Source organism: Gymnogyps californianus, chromosome 18, assembly GCF_018139145.2.
Source record: "Gymnogyps californianus isolate 813 chromosome 18, ASM1813914v2, whole genome shotgun sequence".
In the NCBI taxonomy this organism is placed as follows: Eukaryota; Metazoa; Chordata; class Aves; order Accipitriformes; family Cathartidae; genus Gymnogyps; species Gymnogyps californianus.
The window spans coordinates 6,728,913-6,750,633 of NC_059488.1; the positions used below are offsets into that span (position 1 = coordinate 6,728,913).

Consider the following 21,721-nt stretch of genomic DNA (forward strand, 5'->3'; position numbering starts at 1 on the left):
GTACTCGTAATGCAACAAAAAATCCTCTCCCCTCTTGAAAGGAAGAAAGAATGAGGTCACCTTTCAGCATCATGAAAAAGCAGAAAAGAATATATACATTTGAGGGATTTGGGGGGAGAAGAAGAAAAGCAGTTTGCTTTCAAATGCGTGCTTCTGCACACATTTGCAAAAGATACACAGATTTTGCATACTCCCCCCCAGAACATAGCTTTGTAACATCTTTTTGTCCCCAAATAAATGTGCACAGTGTATATACATATCACCTCCTCTCCAAAGTCTGTTTTTGTTAAGGCAGTTCTTCTCTGAACTCATATGGCAGCAACAAAACCAAAAGGTCACATATGCCAATGCATGTCTCATCAAGAAAAGCACTCCCAAGAACGAACGACAGCTCAGTATCTGCAGCACCATCAACCTTCCAACGAGCATATAGGTAAACTTCAGGTTTCCACATCCATGGCAATCAGACTTAAACACAATCACACCAGAGGAGTGTTTTCTATAGCTAACTCTGAAAGAAAACTTTAAGTAAAGGAAATGTAGCTCTGATATACTGAGCTAGTTAAAAGCACACTAGCAGCAGGTAAGGCTTATTATGTATGACCTCTTCTCTCACAGAACCTATACAGAATTGCCATTAAACATAATCAAAACCAATCTTTTTGCCTTCCTTTAGACAGCCTTGCTAGTTGATGGGGGAGAACGCAGGGCAGCAGCTAATTGCAGGGCAGTAATAACTTTCAAAGTGTTGATTTAAAAAAAAAAAAAAAAAAAATATCGGTAGAACTGTGGCTGTCTTCAGCACTTTTAAAAAACTAAACAAATCAGGCCTCAACAGCACTTACCTTATGTGAAAAACAACACTAAACTCAATACCCATATGAACTGGCAACACACACTATGGCTTCTATCTCTTCAACAAGGTAGTAGGAAAAAACCAAACATTATTCTCTCAAGATTATTTTAACCACATTTCCTGCAGATTTTCTACCTAACCACTGAGTTGCAAAAACCAGACTTTCAAACAGCATCAAAAGTTAGTTCCAGATGTTTAAATGACTCCACCAGGAGTCCAGAGATGGCAGGTTCGAGCTAAGTGACAGATGCCAGGGTGGGACACTGATGCTCTGAAATCTTTCATGACTGAAGTACTTATGGAAGTATTTCTTTCCCCTTTAAAATAAGAAATTAGAAGAAAGTTAACCCTGCAACCCTTTTACTCTGAAGTAACTCGCGTTAGGGAGATATATTTAGTCTGAACCTAACTCTTCAGCTGCTTGAAAAATCCTGCAGTTTAGCAACATGATGCAGTTTAAATAATCACTGCATATCAGAATGAGACAAAAGAATTACAGACAAGGAAAGTTCTCTATAGTGCTTGCAAACATGCAGTACTAGTAAAGCTTTATATACTGATCTGAAATCAATCCTAGTACTTTATGCCTTTGACCAGCAATCAGAAAAGGAAAATTTAACAGAGAAAGGGGATATGGACATCTTTATGATGGGCACTGTCGATCCTGAAGGTGTGAGAAAATGTTAGCAAGCTGCTATGCATTACATGCTGCCTCTTAGAGAATTCAAAAAATAAGTCCCAGTATAGTGTTACTTGCATACATCTTTTCCCCCAAAAATCCGGTTCGATATGAAAGGCAACTGGTGATTAAGTGTAGGAGAAATTTCTACAAAACAAGTACACTTTCTGCCATTTCGGTCTCCAATACAGAAAAGAATGAAGGATATTTTGCTGAGGACAATTTTCTAAGACACATTCCAGAAACAGCAAGAGGGTCAATAGACACACTGTCTTCTGGGTTTACACAGACAAAAAATGCAGCTCCTCAAGGCTGTTATGGTGGGAGTGATATGAATAACTGAAAAGGGCAGAAAAAAGCCTTGGCTGCTATTCAGCTGATCCACACTAAGTGGAACAGTTCAACTTCTCAGCAGTCGCTCTTGTCCAGAATGGCAGAGTTTCCAGTCAAAACTTTGGTGTAGTTTTCTTTCTTCTTTCTTTTCTCCCATTCCCCCCCCCCCCCCCTTTTTTTTTTAAACCCAGACAGCATGTGAGAGGCATCACTGCCAGGCCACTGCCTGCCAAAATAGATCCATCTTTGGTAAATCCAAGATCAGACTAAAATGCAAACACAAAAAAAATCACCCCTGCCCCCCCTCAACTACCCAATCCCTTCAAAATAACTTAATGATAAAGGCAGACTCAGAAACACTTCACCAATTTCAGGAATGCTTTCAATTGCTCACAGATTTTTCAGCTGCAGGCTCTGGTCCTCCCTCCACAGACAACCTCACATAGCCGCTCTCTGTTACGAGCGGGCACCATCACAAACAGCAGCGGGGCGCCTCTTGGTAGCAACAACACTGGCAGCGTTTGCAGAATCATTAATAACAGTGGGAATTCTGCCATGGACTTCAAAACAGGGCCAGGATTTCAGGCTTTGATTTACATAGCCTCCAAATCAAGCTCCATTGTTTACTATTCTACAATAACCACTTTGGTCCCTCTGAACTGCAAGCAGAAAAAGGTTTTGAAATTTGCTTTCCTGCAAGCAAGAAGGTAGAATGGGGAGTGCAAAATAACAGACATGAAAAAAAAAGAGAAAAATCCTTACTTTTAACATTAGAAGAGGTGGGAATAAATCTGAGAATCTGTGGATCCCCAAAATCCTTTGGCTGAATATAATATACAAATGAGCAAACTGTTGACAGGGATGGAAAATCTTCATCACCAGATCTCAGGAACTGTTATCTAGTGCAGTCGCATTGCACATAATTCTGCCAGACTATGGAAGTGCACACTAACAGGAGATATACCAAAGCAACAAAACACCACTAAAACTCTTAACAAGAAAGACAGACCAAATTAATGGAGTTGGGACAGTAACACAGTAAGCATGCTGCACAAGGCTCTAGCACAGCTCTTTAATCGCTCTGGTCACATCTGCACTACTAAAGAAAAAATCATATTGCAACAAGGACTCAACAAACTGTGTCAGTCCTATACTCATATGACCAGTCCTGCAGCATGACTAAAGGCACGGTTGCTTGCTGATTAATGGAGTCTGACAGCTAAAGGTTACTTGAAATTTTACTTAAGTGAACAAGCCCAAGACTTCAGTTGCCTGGCTTTAGACCTCAGTTCTGCCACAGACTCCCTTGCACAAATTTGAGTGCTGCATTTTCCACATATAAAACAAGTGTATCGCTATTTCTTTTTTATCACGTCCAATCAATCACCTCAATTTAGTCTGCAAAGTGTTCAGAGCATTCTAAACATTGTGTAAGAGAAGGACCATTACATAAGAATTAAGAACGGCAGCACGTGCCACCGTGACATGCGCCAGAGAAGCACCTCTCAGCACACTGCTCCAGGGCCCTAGTGAAATAACTGTGCCTTGAATCCAAAAGTTTGCCTGCTTGCACTGCCATTCTCATGCATACTAAGTATCCAAACTCTCTGGGTCACCAAACTGCAAATCCCTGCTAACATCCAGTAGCTTGCCACACAGCTCGGAGAAACGCAGTTCCACGACGATACCTAACAAAAGTCCAGTTCATTACAAAAGAAGGTGTTCACAGGGGGTGGAAGGCTATGCGGACTTGAGGGAGGAAGTAACAAGAAAAGATGTATTTGGAGCAGTGGCTGACAATGTTTAAATGATTTCTGGAGATTTGTTTAGTTGTACTACATAAGCAATTAAATTCTGTGGTGTATAACTGTAAGTATTGACTATAAATAATGGAAATTTTTTCTTGAATATAAATAATGGAAATTATTTCAGGACTGTGTAATAGATTGCTTAGCTCATACTTTGAATAGTAGGCATGGCTCTAGCCATCTCTCTCCAAGAAAGAATTTACAAACACAGCCAATGCAGAATGGATAGTCAGGGTTGAAGAAAAAGTTACCAGTATGAATTTGCCAGCCTTAAAACCCAACCTCATGGGTACAACACATTCACTTAAACTGAACAACTTAATAAGCTAAACTCTGAGGTGTCTGTTTTATTTTCCCTTAGTTCTTAAACAGGTGAAGATATCTGTTCTAATATTTTGACAGAATGACTATAAACAAGCTTTCCAACTGTATAGCATAAACTAATTGCTTTGCATTAGCTAAGAACGCTGGTTATATTACACTTCTGATTCAAATTGCAGTTGATCCTTAATTCAGAAGTTGCTCTTAAGCCTCCCCCCTTCACACCCCCTTTTCCTCCCTAACTTGTTTGCTCCTTTAGCAATCTACCTCCCAATAGAGTTGTATTGTTATGAAACTCCGTCAAATTGCTATGTAGAGCATTACTGCAGAGGAGTACTGCTAAGAGGAAATGTAAGTTCAGATGGATTTCCTTATCTTACGCTAAAACTCACTGGTGCTTCTGTTCGTTGATCTCTTAACACCAAACACAGTGTATGGATGGGATACATATGGATATTCATTAAGTTTTCCAGACACTTCTGCTGCAGTCATTAACTCTTTATTGACTAGAAATCAAAACTCCTAAATTAGTCACAATTCCAAAAGGGAAACAGCTGCTATACGCAGTGTCACAGACGGCAGGTTGTAAACAAGGCTTACTCTTCCAGAAATGCAAATGACTGTCCTGAGGGACTCCCTACGTTCACACACTACATCATCCATTAGGAAGGAAGCAGTTCAGGAAGGAGATTGGGGTCTGCATAACCCAGAGAAATAACGTTAGTGTGAATCTAATGGCCTTAAATCACATTACCAAGAAAAGACTGCACTTGAATTGATAGGAAATTTGACCCACGTCACAAGCAAAGACACAGAAGGGTTTAGCCAGCTCCATCTGTGGAGCAAAAGAAAAGCAGCTGCCTAATAGAAGTATGTAAAACTCACCACCACGCAGAGAACATGACAAAATCTTATGTAATATCTAACTGTCAAGTAAGAAATGCACAGGCCAGGCTCTTTTGCACTATGTTCAGGACTAAGCCTTACGCACCTGCCTGAAGATTTCACTGAGACACTGCTGCTGCACTTTTATAAGTTCACAGCAGAGTACAGGAAAAGCAAAGCCTCTGGAACTATTCACTGCGATAAGTATTTGCCATATTAATGACACAAACACTGTAGAGCTTGTCCACCTTCTAACATTATCTTTGCATGGCACTACATTTTCCAAAATACTGAGAAGTTCATTATGCCAGTAGGTGCCTCATGGTGGGCAGGAGAAGGAGGGGATACAAGCCCCACTGTCACAGGGCAAGTGACTCAGCATCTCCTGAAAAATTAGGCCCATTAAGTAGTTATGGTCTGCAGAAGGCAGGCACCCACAATCTTGGGTTATGCTGCAGAGTTTACTGCTGACAGTCTTAATTGACTAAAACCTCAGTGACGCACGATGCAACAACACAGCACTGAGCTGGAGATGTTCCTCTATGGTTTGTCTGCGGGGTTTGTGATGCACGCTGCATCTGGCCCCGTTGTGATTTGACTGCTGTTCCGACAAAGCATGCTGTAAACGGTGTACGCAAGATAGTGCTAAAACACAGATTGGAGATTTCTCCAGAGCCTGTGTGAAAGTACCTTAGCGCACCCTTCATTGTAGGGATGTATAAATTCTTAATTAAGAGATTTGCATCCCGCAGCGCAGTACCCTACAGGCCAGAAAAGCAGTTTACCACTTCACAGCGTAACTGCGTTTGCACAGGCAGGAAGATCAGCTTATTCCAAGAATCCTAAGCAGCAGTATTTCTACATCTACTTTCAGTAAGACTTTGCCAGTGATTCAGCTCATGACTTCCCAAGGCAATGTAAGTGGACATGTCTCCTATGGGTAAGGAGGGAGATACAGACTCTTTACATTGCATTGAAATTGATGGTGAGCACCCAGGGAATGTGGCGTAAGAAAAGAGAAAATGAAACTTCAAGCGTGAAACATCAGTATCTCTCTGTAGTTATATTTACAGACTAGAAAATTAATGTCATGGTGATGATGTATTATGAGGTTTTATGCCTTTATGCAAATCTTAAGCTATTCTGGAACTCAAAAAATCTTGGATATGGCAGACATAACCTCATCTGAAAGTCGCAGAGCAATGGGGAAAGCTCCTAGAGATTTCAATAAACTTGAGATTACTTCTATTTCCCTCAGTTTCTCCACTTCAAAAACAAAACAAAACCAACCAAACAAAAAAAGGCCAGTACATCTAAAACTCATAAGTATCTTGGAGTCAGCACAGGACTAGAACCATCAACTTTTTCATTTCTTTTGTTTTTAGATATGACATAGGATTGGGCAGAGAAGAGAGGAACGAATGGAATGATAATTCTGTAATAATAAATTTGGATAATTTTGGAGTCATTTTGATTTCAAACTGACAGCTGACTTGCAACAAGCTCAAGCAGCTGTAAGCACCTAAGAAAGCAAATTCAGTAGGAAAACCCCACTGCCCCAGAAAAGATGTCTGAATGTCACAGGATACAAATAAAATCTTAATACAAGCTCGTCCTTTCTGAGCACAGGTTGAAGACTTACTAAAGATGAGTCAGTCAAAAACCCACAGCAAAACAGAATACCCACCCCATGTTTTCAGCAGTGTCAGAAGCTTCTTGACTTACGAGAGTTAAGGTCAAATTTGCACTTTATGTCTTTCTAAATCTACTACTACTAAACTACTTTTAAAATCCACAACACATTTACATTAATCTCAAAACCACTCCTAACATAACAGGAACAAAAATCAGAACAAGGTTATGAACCCTGACTTCAGGACAGCAGTTCTGGGAACTCATGCACAGCTCATTTTTTACTGCTCAAAGCTGAAGTCGCTTTCTGGCAAAATTATTACCTAGGTCGCCAACATATGACCGTGCTACTCTTCAGCAAAGGGATAGATCCTGCCTGACACTGAGTACCTCAAACCACTGTCCTCCCCTCAACTGCTGTGCAAATCAAGAGGCAAAGCATTCACCCCTTCCACGGCTGGCCTCAGCCACTTCCTCTTTAAAAACAGATTCTGAAAAGTCTACTTTGAAAATAAACCTTTAGAAAAGCCAGCTGACTTTTTTTTTTTTTATTGCAAGAAGTCTGCAAAGGGTACCACACTATCCCATACAGATGTCAGCTTTTTAGTGATTGCAGCTCTAAAGAGAAGGAACAAACAATAGAGCGCTTCCTTATATGTACACTGGCTCTGTGCTGGTGACAGAGACCATTTCCCCAAATGGTCAAAAAATTGAAGCAGCTCCACTGTGGTTTTTAAAAGAGAACTGCTGTAAAGCACACATGCCACTGCAATCCAAATGAAGCTGAAACTTACAGTGATACCTACGAGGCTTCCCGGTATTAGCATCAGCACGTTGCACTAGTTACTTAGTTTGTAAGGATATCTTCACAGTACAGCTTTCTGCAACACAGTAAGCTTCCTACCCTGACTTTGCTAAACTGAACTGACAAAACCTTTGTGCCAAACTGCACTTCGTGTTGACACCTAAACATCTCTCTGCAAATGTCGGCTGCTGGTAATTTAGAGGCTCAGTGCAAACGCAGGAAGGGAGCTCAGGGGCCCTAATCCACTCTCCTTTGATTCCTGCATAAAGACCGTGACCACTAACGAGACAGAACACAGCCTTTTGCTCCATGTTCCTACCACCAAAAAAGGAGACTGGAGGCAACAAAGCTAAACACCCTGCACTCTCTGAGATCAACTCCCAGACTGGCCGGCTGCAAAGATGACCAAGCCCATACTGGCCACAAAAGTGGCACAGAAGGCACGTGCCCTCTGCATATAGAACCTGAGCTGGTCCTACAGAAGGAGTTTGGACCTAGATGCAAGATATCTATACTGCAGATCCAGCCCTGCCCCTAAGCACACACCTGAGGCCCTTCACAAAACAGTCCTGGAGAAATAAGGGGGAAGTAACTCTTAATTTGCTTCTCTGCCACTATTCTGGTTACTTAATCCTAGCAAACTGTAATACCAAGAGTTATCCCTTAGGCAAGGCCATGTTAAGTGCTTGTAGGTGGCAGCTCTGTCACAGAATTTCCTGCTGCAGTTGTCAAAGGCTACAATGACTGAAAGACTGAGAAATGCGAGCATTTCAGAGCCTCATACAGCTTAGCATTAGGTGCATTAGGGAATTGCAGCTATATATTCTTTTGATTGCATGTGTCATTGTGATCACTGCAGAATTTTAATTCCATTACTTTATAACGCATGATGCAAAAAATAGCTCTAGCGTCTGCTCATATTTGCAGGTACAAGCTAAAGTAGCCAAGGTGTCAATCTCAAGCCGAAGAAATGAGGGCAACCGATCCCATTGCTTGAAGAGCATCTTGTTCCGCCAAAGTGAATAGCATTGGCTCTGAACACAGCCAAATTGTCTGCTTTCCTGGCCAGACAGATTTTTGGGAGCTTTTGGGAGTAGGAGTGCAGCAGCCAAGCCATAAGGGGCAAGAGAAATCAGAACCGCTGCAATAGAAGGAGGAGGTAAAAGTCATCATATTGCTTCATTTGAAGCTGAGCTGTTTCTGCATCTCCCTGGAGCGAGTCGGCGAGAGCTGCCCCAACAGCAGCGCTTGGTTAAACAATATCCTATTTTGCACTTGGGAGTTATGTAAGAGCAGTCCCAGTCACACGGGCAGAGGGAAGCAAAGAAAGGGCATTATTCACAGCCTGACATGGATGAACCCAGTTTAACACATGCACTTAGAAAACACTGTTCTCTCTGTTCAGTAATATTATTTCACATTCCACTCGTTTTGATAACCTTTTCCTTCTCCATCTACCCCGCTGACTGACTGGAAAGTCGACTAATGCCTTCTCCTGAGATTAGCCAACACACATAACTGCAACAGATTTTTTTTTTTTTTTTTTCCTTCTTTCAAGATACCACTAAGCCTCATTTTGCAATAAATAATTTACAAATACATACAATAAAAAGCTAGAGAAATTTAGATGGGAAGCCCCTCTGCTTCACTTTACAGGGAAAGAGCACCAGGGTAGGAATTGCTTCCCAGAATTTACCTAACACTGTCAGATTGATATACCACCAATATGCAGCCTTTCACTCTGACCAGAAAAGGCCAGCCTTAGAAAGGGATGTAGAAGTAAGGAGTTTCAGCCCTCTATTTCAAATATTAAGTCATGTCTCTGTATCCCTTTGACATGGCCTCAGCTTTGAAAAAAATCTAGGGCAAGTCCTAATTTTATCTAGGAAAAAAATGTATTCTAAAATCACTTTATACAGATAAAGCAGAGATGATCCTCTACTGTCAGAAAACCCCACATGTGATGTTACATCTTTAACAATCCTGTACATGCATACATCTGTAAAGTGCCCTGGCAAATCCAGAAGGCAACAAAGGATCAAATCTGCATGGTGAATTTGCAACTAATAACCAAGCAAATTACAAGACCAGAGAGGTATTTTTCCCTTTGATATGCAACAGCACTTTCAGGAAATTTTCTGAGCTTCTTTTTCATTTACTGTCCTCATTTCTAATGGCATTCTTGATGCTATCTGCTACACAACCTCCATGATGCTCAGCATACTAGAAACATCTTAAGATCCCACAGATGTAAAGAAAAATTTGTACTTGATAGCTTCCCAGGATTGAATTAACTGAGAATAGAATGAAGCAGACCTCTTGAGGAGCAAGAGCTACATTTTACAAGGGCTATCTTGGACTAGAAAAGATTCCTTACCTATAATTCAGTTTTGTTTCCTGTCCCTGCAACAAAATGTTTGGTATATTTTGAGCTTCAGGGTTTTTTTTTCCCCTTGCTTTATTTTGTTGCCTTCTTTTTTTTTAAAGAAACAAACCTTTTCAAATGTCCTGGCTATTTTCTACCTATATGAATTAAACCCAGGGAAGACAAAACTGCCCTTACACATTGTAATATGGTGTTTCTGATCGACATTACTGCATCTTCTGAGCATATGTGTAACACCAAAAAGAGAAGCAATTTAAACATGCTTTCTCCCTCTCCATTGCTTCCTTAAGTTACAGGTACATCATTGGAATTGGACATTTAAACTTCAAGCATCCTTCTGCACATGCAATTCTGAATCAAACTAAAGAGAGAAAATATTTCAAGACGGATATGCTGAAACAGAAATGTATGTTTAAAATTAAGCATCAGTTCAAAAGCTTCACTGAATGGGGATCAATGTATAAAAGCCACAAATGACTCTGCAACCAGACAGCAACTGAGAAATAAAAACAAAAGCTATGTGCCATCTGTGACAAGCATGGATTCCAGGATTCTGCGTAACATGAAAAGCTGTCCTGCTGTAAACCTAGGACCATGAACAACAATCCTGGCAATACTTCATTGCAACCAATGGCATCGGGACATCTTCGAAGTGTTGCTCAAAAGGCAAGAAGTTTAGTTCTACCTGGATCACAGAGCCACCAACAATGTGTGCTAACTGCAGGCACCCCTCAGGGAGCCCTCACAAGCTTGATTGTCACAGAATCTGGGGTGTTAAAACTGATTTTGCATAAGCTCATTTAGAGCCATATCAGCTATGTTAAACTCAGATATTACCTTACTGAAGAAAATTGACTGTATCAGTTTAGAATTTTTATGCCAATATAGGTCTCTGCAGAGATCTCCCTATTTTTAATTAACCTACAGACTGACTTAAGTGAGGCATTAAGCCTCAGAGGGTTTATCCTACCAGCGGGATTGAGGAACTAAACCTATCACACCCATGTTTACAAACAGTCTCTCCACCCTCTGGCTTACCTTTTCAACATCTGCTTTTGTAACATTAATGTCAGCATCCATTTTCTCAAAATACTGCTGTGCTCGATCGGCTTCTTTGCAATCACGTTCAAACCGCCTTTTACTCTGAAAAGGAAAAATAGAAGCCTTCATTATGGGAAAGAAACATGATACCAAAATCTATGTAAAAATCAGTACCTGCCCCTAAACTGATCTGCTGTAACAGCCTTCAGATTTTAGGACTCGCTTGTTTACATTGGAATACATTTCCATATTAAAGAACTTCAAAAAACAAAGTTACCAGAAACACATTTTTTGTTCTGTTCTTCAGGCTGCTTGATTCTACCAACATCACTAGTATTTCAGGTTTTTCCTGTCAGCATCTCTTCTGCTCTTGTAGACCAAATCACTCCCTTCCAACACTTAACTCCCTCATTTTTATGATGTACAAGGGAGTTACTAAGATTCATACATTTGCAAGTAGGACTTTCGGTTACTCATGTCCCCTTTCTTTATCCTCTCCTCTACTTACAGTCTCACTTTTCATTCATCACATGAACGACAATTCCAATGTATTTACTTTTGAGAAACAGCACCTCACTCAAGAGATGGTCCCACTCAATTTATTCACGCAGTATGAAGCTATTCAGCTTACAGTGGAATATCTGAATAGGACCCTTAGGGACTCTGCATTTCCAGCAACGCTTACCACACTTTTCAAGTCCTATCAAATGAAGTGCTACTCATGATAGACACAGATCCCGCAGAAAGCCAAATGTACTATTAAAACAGGCTTTTTTGTGTGTACCAGTGTATTTAAGACAGCGGAGTTTTAAAAATCCCATTTCTACAGCTTTTAGCCATACATCCTTCTTTTTCCAAATATAATGTTTGGAACCATCTCTATGAAAACAGTATAAAAACTACTTAAATGCTACATCTGAGGAAGTTTCCACTTACTGCTTCAAGTTGTTTCCAGCAAGTTTCAATATGTTGTTGTGCCTTTCTGCCATCATGGAAGTGCTGTTTAGAAAAAGAAAAGAGAAAAAGAAAACATTTTGAACAACAAAAGAACAAGCAGTCAATTATGCTCAAGGAGTTCCAGGAAAAAAAAAACCAGAAATGATTCTGACAGCTGTGTTCTGCAATGCTGGTAAATTGAGCAGGTGTACGATGACTATTTAATGTCTCAGCAGGCTGCAGATGTGTATTTGCATCAGTTATAGTGGTTGGTTAGACTAAGGCTAATTAATCCCTTTAGCAATTCTACCTTGTATTGTTCACTGTATCTCATAATTATTGGTTTCCCATACCACGAAATCTGAAGCACTTTTATCTGAAGAGTATTTCTTTGGTTACTGACTGAACACTAGCTCCAAATTAAAATTTCCCCCTACATGGAATTTACCAAGATGCCCTTGATTGGCACATTCTAACAACTGATGGTTGTCCTGATTTTCATTCAGACTCAACATAAAACCCTCTTCTTCCTAGTTACTGGCCGCGTGTGCGAGGCCAGCTGTTCATTTCTCTTGAGAGGTATTCAGTTCTTTGGGTCCCTCCAGAAACCCTCCTCTCCCACACGCTGGGGGTGTGCATGCGTATGTGCACACACTAAGGTGTTACAGAAGTTTTAAATATGAGATGTCAGCTACACACTAAGTGACGAGGAACTTCTCCTGACATGCCTTTTGGAGCAAGACTCTTAATTGCAGTTGGTTTAAATAACTGTTCTTAGCCCTTAACACAATGCTCTTTGTCAGAGAATCTAATATGCTTTAGATATTACCCCCTCTATCTTCCATACACCTCACTTTTCCTCAGGATAAGCAATTCGTTCGAGATCATTGCGTAAGTCAATGACCCAGCTCTAAATAGGAATGTTAACGCAGCCCCCAATTGACTGCAAGAACAGGTTGCTCCCCTTACAACTCACCTTGTAAAATAAGTAATACAGCAAACTACAAGTAGGAAGAGAGATGCCTTTCTGCTGTATTATTTACTGGCAATTAGGATGTTTTACTCAAATACAGGTATGGTTTCATGCAGTAAACTTGAAAAATAAAGGTCTGATATTGCCAGATAATCCCATTGCAACTCACTAGAATTCATGCAGTCTCAGGCCTGTGCATAATCAGACATTAGATATATCTTAAGCAACATGATATCAACAGTCTGTTAGGTTAGAAAAGCTCCAACTTCAGAACAGTAGCCTGCCACAAACCGCCAAAGTTAGAAAAATGTGCCTGCAAGCACTTCATAATTGGCAGCTACTTGGTTTCCTGCATCTTCCACTAAAGCAACTGGTATTTTCCTCTGTCAGAGAGGCAGGTTTCTGGAGCAAACGTGCTAGGGACATTTCCTAGCTGCCTTTCTGGCTCCACCAGACATGCCAGTAAAAAGCCCCAAAACTGCAATTCTCTGTCACACCACGCCCAATAGACTTGTATTGCCTTAAAAATCACAACAACCTTCAACTTGTCTAAGAGAACAGAAGAACACCACACTGTCCTGAGTGCTCTGGATACTATTACCTGTAGTCCCAAACACCGGCTGTTAAGGAGGGATGCTCACCTATAGTTGAGCATAGGGGCACTCTAGAGCTTTAACTTTCTGGATAGTGTTTACCTCTGCAAAAATTCTCAAAGCAAAGAAGAGAGGCACAATGTCAGTAATGTTTTTAATCCTGGGCATGTGCCGTGCTCAGCTCTGGCTCTACTCCTGCCTACCAAGGAGGGAGAGCGTGCAGCAGCCGGGCCATCGAAGGGAGCGCAGCTGAGAGCCTGGCACTGCTGCGGATGGGGAGAGACATCTTTTGCCATGAACCCTGATGCTACTTGCGCAGTTCAGACCCCTGCCTACCATGCTAGGCTTCTCCAAAAACTCAGTCACCACATTATGACATTAAAAAAAACCCAGACATAACTGTAAAACTGCTGGAGCGGTGGGGAAAGGCTCCAAGTTGATCTCGGTTCCTTTTGTAGGTCCCCATTTCCTTTCAAGTCTGCATGTGACAGATACTGCATCTTCCTTGCCAGGGGGCTCTGAAACGCTCCTCATTTCAGGCTTGCTTTTGTAATTAGAGTTTAGGAAAACAGTCCCAAGGAGCAATAAAAACAGTCCCAAGGAAGAACTGTAATTTAACACTACATTTTTCAACATTTTGCTAATGAGCATGGAATTCATGAAAATCTTTTAACAGTGAAGCTGCAAGTAGAATTACTTGGCTGTCTTCATACTCTGTTTCCTGCCTCCACCAGCCTTTGCTTGTGGGCTCCCCTCTTCGCTGGCTCCAACTTTGCTGGAGTGTAGGAAGGGACTTGATTTGGGAACAGCTGGCCTGCGTGAAACCTAGTATTTTCAATGACCCATAAACCTTAGGAAAACAACATGCCAGGTTAATTTAACAGAACACAATTGTATATAGGGGCTGAAGGATGAACTTGGAATCAAAAGCATATCAGATAACAGGTCTACCCTGAGCTTAAATTTTTAAACCACTATGGTTAATCAATAATGCAATTTTAATTTTGCACAAGTCATCCCTGTTATTTCCAAATTTGCCTTCTCTGTAAAATAAACTCTACAAGCTGCTGGAAGTACATACGAGAGAACCAGTAAGCCTGAGCAGTATGGCTGCATCTTGTTCAGATTTTGCTACATTTTGCCCCCCCCCCCTTTTTTTTTTTTTGAGAAGCTCTTCTACAGAAATGGAACATTAAGATGTAAAACGGGCATTACTGAGGTTTATTAAATAGTGAAACTGAGGAACCAATGTCGAGTGACAGTGATAAATACAGGTGCATCACATTTTGGAGATTTCAGTGCAATATTGCCTTTTTTAGTTCAACCATTTTCTAAATATATTTATAATGCTCAATTCTTGTTGTGTTATTCCACATATATCCTTGTTATCAGAGATAAAGCCACACATGACAACAGATGTAATATGTATTGAGAGCACTTCTGCTTTTGCAAATCTTTTGCCCTCAAAGGATGATTTCTGCCTTCCAAAAATTAATTTTTATATAAAGTGACTAAGTGGGACCTTCCAACTATCTGTATTTCTTCACTGCCCCCATTTTATGGGTAAGAAAATTGAGACAATACAGTTAAGTGATCTGCTCAAAGTCATACAGGAAGCCTTCAGTTTCCTCAAACCCTGTACTATCTTCAACTTCCGCAAACTCATTTCCTTTACTTTACAATCTTCTTAAACAGCAAATGTCTTTTAGCTTCCCTCCCCCCCAAAATTAGCAAAAATAACTTTCAGATCAACTCTTCCTTGATAAGGTTTCAAGATTCAAGTTCTAATTTAAAGAAAATTTTTTTAATCAAATGAAATAATTGGTCATTCTACACCTGATGATTCAGCAAATGGGAACATGACAAATGATTTAGCAAATCATACGGAAAACTACCATTCTTAATTAGTCACACACAGCAGCACACAGTGATGAATTTAGAGTAGTTGATACAATATAGATTACTACTTTTTTTTTTTCTTCCTCCAAACTGAATGTCCAAAGTAATGCACCCTAATCAGGCCTTCTATTTAAAAAACTCAGATTACGAGCAAGATACCGAATTAATGAATCACACTTCAAGCGTGCCAGTAAGACATTTGCAGCAGCGGTGTTGGTTGTTCACATGCCATGATTTCCCCCAGGCTTTTCAGCCATATCCACAGCATTTGAAGCACACATTAAAAACACAGTAAAGTGAAAGTTTTGTTTTTATTAGTGTTCATTACTCGACCTCCGTAAATCACCTTTTAATCTATACTTTGGAGTCTTAGGCTAGCAATCACCATGTCAACTTTAACATTTCCCTGAAAAATATTTTATCCAAGCATTAGACCTACTAAATAGCTTAAAACATAGCAGCATTACCCAAACTCAAACCATACTGGCTACATGACCACGACTGTCCTTTTTTCCTGTGTGTTAAAGCACAATGCAGTTAGGAAGTCACAGGGTGCTCTGAACAATCCATGACGGGCCAGGTTTTGACTGGACGTCTCCATCCATTCTACGCTCACAGGATAAGACCCAATAATCTAGGTTTTAGGTGATCTCATGAGAGTTGTTATGACTTGAGAGATTTTCAGCACAGTATTAAGTTGCTTATATGAAGACTGTGGATTGGATCAACTTTTTAAAAAGCATTCATTATATTCTAAGAGCTCCCAGCTCAAGGAATACTCAGCTACAGTAAAGGAAGAAGAGTTTTAGGAAGAGCAGGAAATCCACATAAAGACACACTGTATGTGTGAGTTTTTTCCTTTTTAAATCAAGTCATACCAATCGGTGTGCTCTCCTCATTACCGTGCTGGCTGTGTTTGTAACAGCTGGGGAGAAATCCTGGCTGCTGCGCAATCAAAGACAAAACTCTCATTGACTTTTGTTAGGCTCAGATTTCACCCATGTTGATCAAAACACTGGGAGCAGTGAGGGAGCTACCTAGACTATAGCGCCTGTTACTGCCAACACTATTACAATAAGTAGCAGTGGGATATTTTTGCAGAACTTTCTTGGTATGCAAGAGGGTTTACATAGCCACACAGCTCACAGAGCAGACAACAAAAGCTTGTTAGAAGATGCCTCTTATCTTCTGATCTTTTGAGAGAAGTAGAAAAGCAAGATGTAGTTAAAAGCATCTTAGGAAGGATACTACAGTCCAATAATTTTGCTGAGGAATTCGTGGGCAGTTTTAAATGAAAGACTTGCCTGAAACATGTAGACTACCAGCATGACAACAGGGCTGCTTATGCTGTATCAAAAACTGACCATGTGAAACATTTTAAGAAAGGCTGTAACAAGACAGCCTTGTTTTTCTTAGGGAAGTAAACAGCAATTGATTACATGGTTAAACTTAAGATTTGCACATCTACAGTCTGTTTATATTAGAAATAGTCAGAAACATAATCTTAGTTAATTTCTATGCATAGCATATGGCTCATTTCACAACATCCTATTGAAGAATTTTCAAAAAAAGAGATATATGACAAGGCTGCTTCATTCTCTTTTCTGTTTTCAAACTAGATAATATAACACACTGAAAAAACAGTTACCTTTGACTTCTGTAACTGGCACTCTCAGCTCATATTGATAGTCAATATAAACACAGTCCTAGCAATGTAGTACTTCCTCCTCCAATTCAAACTCTATCTCCATTTTTGTTACAAGCGATTCCTAAAATAACGGCAGATGATTAAAGCATACTAGAGACGGACATTAAAGAACATTATTTTTTCCTCAATTTTCTCAGCTCAATTTGCAAAAAGCCTTGTCTAATGTTTTTCTTTTCCTGGCTGCAAAGACAGGAAACAGTCTCCTCCGAAGAAATCTTTGTTTGCAAGAATAGCAACATGCTCGAGGTCTTATCGCTCTCATTTGTAATAAGAGTAGCATAAGACAGTCCTGTGAATGTTGACATGAAACACATTCCTACCTTCACACACGTTCATCAGTCCTACTTAATATTGCGGCATAACCCTGTTCTCCTTTGCAATCTTCCATGCGAACATTCTTCTTAACAGGTACCTATCAACTAGGTCAAACCTGACACAGGTTATACAAATATTTGTTCAAGGTTGATGTTAATTCGACTTGAACTGTCTCCTCCTGAAGTGGTGCATTCCAAAGGAATTCCAGTTACAGACCACTAAGACCAAAGTTTCTCAGGCTTCAGACAAAGACCAGATCGGTTGCACAAGACAACCAGAACTAGCTGCTCATGCCTACCGGGAGATGTGACAACAGAATGATGGTGATTAGCATAAACCTAAAAGACACTGTGGCAGTAATATTTATGGTAACTTGCTGTTTCATGCTACGTATGACAGATTAAGTCCTTATACTGGGAATCATAACTCAGAACCCAGTAACTTTGGCACAGAGACAACCGTGCATTGTGCTCCCCACTCAGCAGGGCAGCACTGCACTCCTACAGCTCAGCAGGACAACTCCACGGGAGCAAAGCTACAGGGAACCTCGAGAGCACTCTGCTACACTGGCCAACTCTTCAAGCGTCCTGCTGAACCATCTGGCTTCACGGCAGCAGGCCAGAATGCCCTGGATTCAGCGAGCGCAAACACCAGTATGACAGATTGTCTGGAGATCACGTATCCCAGTCTCAAATCCAATCTTGGGGGCTCATCATGTCTTTACAAGCCCAGCTGTGCCAAAGTGCTCTATGAGAGCAAACCTATAAGCTTTTCAAAGGGAGATCCAGAATTACTACTAAAAACTAAGGTATAAAGAACAGATGTTTGTGTTTTTAAATCCTTCAATGAGAATAAAGGAGCATGCTACTCTAATTTCCACCTCTTCTAGTTCCCAGTCTTGTCACAAAGCTTCTCTTCCACTGATCCACAACCAAGAGATGCCATCTCAACAGAACGTCTCCTCCCTCCACAGAAAAGGTCTGTGACAGTCCCAAACAACTCTTGCAGTGAGAAGAAAACTAGAAGATGTACAAGTTAATGCCTCAAAGGCAAATACATACTTCTTATTTCTTTAAATAGCTGCAACCTTTTAGCTGTTTTCATATAGCCTTCACGTATGCATATACCCACACACGAGTATTAAGACCTGTATCAGATATATAAAATATTGAATGTTAACTAAAATGCCAGCTAAATATGCCTACACGTATCACGTACCTCAGGCCTTGGATAAACAGCATTTGCACACAGTTAAGGTATGCTCTACTAGTATGGCTTTATTGTTGCTCTTTCATCTTAGGCCGATCTCTGCAGCTGTCTGGATAGAGCAAAGGGAAAAATACATACATGGCCGATGCTCAAGCTCCCTCACCCTCAGGCGTTTCACAGTCATGCACTGAGCAGGAAATGTTACTGTCAAGAGAAGACATCTCCCATCTCGTCCCTCTAACAGGCTGCTGCTCTGCAGTGCCATATTCAGGCTAATTCACAGAAAATGTAACTACATTTGTTTGTAACCATATTTTGTTTCCCAATCAGAAGCCTTCATGTAGTAAACAGAAGCCAATTCATTTATTTGAACTATTATTTCATAGTTCAATGTACCCATTCAAAACTGGGAAGAGTGGGATATTAAGTCCAGTGGTCTCAACTTCAACCCTGCTAAATCCAAAGTTCACATTATACCTTTCAGCTGGATGGGATATTATTATTAGTTTCTCACACAGAAATGTTTTTGGAAACTTTCATAATAAGCACTTGCTTCTTCCATCCCAGAACAGTCCTTCACAGCAAGATTAGATGATACGTACAAATATTTAACACATTTTCATTAAATTTGTGCCATAGTTTGGGGAAAACCAACAAACACTCAATAAGAATATAGAAAATTTATTATGATCTTTCCCAAACAATTTTCTGCATTCTTGTATTTCTTATAGCTACTACTTAACACTCTACTGGTACAATTTAACTTCATGAAATACAGCTGAAATATCTTGCAAGAAAAAGAGGATGAATATGTAGAGTTGGATCATTGTGCAGTATATTTATCAAGCACAACAAAATCTCCCATAAATGCCCAGAGTTTTCTTTCTGTTCATAAATAGCTCCTGCAAAGCTTCTACCTGGCAACATAACTATTGATTAACATTTAATTTTTATACCCTTATACTTAGATTAAAACTAAATACTTCTAACTCCATTCATGGGGCAGTAAGCTGGAAGTAGGTTAGTCACAGAACAAGAGCTGGGGAAAGCTCAGTTTGAATCTCATCAACCTGAAGTTTGAAGTTTGGCAAATCACTTCCTTTCTCTCTCTCTCTTTTCCTACTACCCGCTTTGCCATTAGTTTGTCACTTCTGGAAGGCAGCAATGCCTCTTTGTACCTCTGCAGCACAAAGCACAGCTGTGCTCCAAACACATGGAGACCTTGAGGCACATCCAAAATGCAACACGGAAAAATCCATTGTGCACTTGACAGGGTTGTATTCTGCCATCCTGTCTCACACTTGCACGGTGCATTACGCCGTGAGAAATCCTGTTGAAAACCACAGGACTATTTGCAGAACAAGGCACTATTCAGAATGAATGAACGTGGCAGAATTCCTCCAATTATTTACTTTTCATCAACACCTGAGAGTCTACAAGAAACAGAAAGTTCTCTGACATGTACACCCCTTGTATGAATACACACAGGGAGGGTGCACACACTCCACCATAAAGAACCAGACCATTTTTGCCCTCACGGTACCCATAAGGATGCATTCATTCCCTGTTCCCCTTCTATCCTGACACAAAATGGAACGTATTGACATCAGGTAAATTCTCTCCCAACCACAGAATCCCAGTGCTGCACCAGTTCAGTCTGCAGCAAAGCTCTTGGCTTGTAGTTGACTTTCATGCTTGATTGTATGGAGCCAGCCTACCCCCAAGGGGAGGTGGAGGTAGAGGTGAAAGCAGCAGCAGTAATAAGAGGGATAGTTCATGACTCCCAAATACATTTTTAGCAAAGCTGACATGAGCAACGGCTACACAGAGCAGCTGCTGCCAGAGGAGACCGTGAGTCAGAGCTAGTTTGTGACCACAGATCTAAATCAGAATTGTCCCAGGGATTAATCCTTGAATTTCTAATCAGACAAACTACAGTATTGAGCGTTTTCCTCAGCCATAGTTGAGAGAATACCTAAACCAAGCTATCTCCTGTGAAGCTTTAAGAAAAAAAGGAAATTCTCAATGCTTGAGCCGCACTGGCTACATGTTTGCTCAGAAGTCCTCTTACGTATCACCCAAAAAGAAGGTAGCAAAAAACCCTCAGTGTCTAGATTTTTTTTTTTTTTTTTTTAAATAGAACAAAGCATGCTGAGTAACTTGGCAGGTGCAGCAATGTGGAGACGCAGATTCCCTCACCTAAGCAATCAAAATGCTGGTGATCTTTCTCTCATATGGAGAATAACGGGTCTGCTTAGGAGCTACTATCACAACCAGCAACAGTTGCAATGAGTGGGAGTAGAACTCTTGAGTACATTTCCAACCTGGAAATGTGTTACCTGTTAATGCTCGTGAAGTAAAGTCCAAACACCCCTCTTGACATTACTGGGATCATCTCCTTTTCTTTTGTCACAGACAAGCAAGATTAAGACCCAGTTTTGTAACACTGCAGGGCCCCCAGCTCAAACTCGACACCTTCCACAGCTACCCCAAAGTAAGGTTTTGGTGAAATTGGAGTGGCACAAAGAATGACCACAGAAGCAACTTCTTTCCCTGAAACACTCTGAGAGACAATCCCCAACTCAGTGATGGAGGTCTTTGTACAGTGAAGGGGAATTCAGCTGCATGTATCTGGCCTCAATAACCTCAGAAAGAAGGTGGATGGGGCATGACCTTCACATGTAGCGTAGAACTGAAATTTCAGCTTTGAAGCAGCTAGGAAGATCATGGCTGAAAATGAGAATTACTCATATGAGAGGATGGACACACTAAGATCAAGAGAATACAAGAAGAAGTTGAAGTGAGGAACTGTACTATAAAGAGTTTCACTTCACTAGGCAGCTGGGAAGAACTGAAACAGCACGAGGAGTTCTCCCTCTCACATGGACACACACACTGTGTGAAAAGCAGGCAGGGTGTACACCTAACTTCAGTGACTGTGAGGGCAAAACAACTCATCTCGTACGGTGACAACATCAACAAGGGCTATCCTATGGAAGAGGAATGCATAATATGATAAAGTTTAAACCCACTGACTGACCTTTGTTGCTAAAGATATTCGAGTTTCACAAAAACAGCCTTTGCCTGATTTTTCTTACCGCCTTCTGATGATCAAAAACCATCATGCAACAAAGCATATGATCTGTAAAAACGTAAATGTAACCCAGAACTCTCCCGAGCTCCACACCAGGCCAGAGGAAAGAAGAGGTATCTGTCTTTTGAACAACAGCACCAAAACACTGTGAATTTGCAAGTCATCCCACTTGTCCAACATCCAGACTGTCCTGCCTGGTTTTGATTAGCCACTTCTTCCCTTATTTTCACCATTAGCAACTATCTTCT

General features: G+C 40.6%; 1 protein-coding gene across 6 annotated transcripts in view; it reads right to left on the bottom strand.

The window, feature by feature from the left end:
- The window catches only part of FNBP1 (formin binding protein 1), a 99,593-nt gene that overhangs the window by 35,218 nt on the left and 42,654 nt on the right, over positions 1–21,721 (bottom strand). For all 6 annotated transcript variants that reach the window (XM_050907753.1, XM_050907752.1, XM_050907751.1 and 3 more), the window contains exons 5-6: positions 11,683–11,745; positions 10,744–10,848 (exon numbers count right to left, since the gene is read on the bottom strand). In XM_050907753.1, the coding sequence (XP_050763710.1) occupies positions 10,744–10,848; positions 11,683–11,745 (168 nt within the window). The remainder of the gene's footprint in view (positions 1–10,743; positions 10,849–11,682; positions 11,746–21,721) is intronic.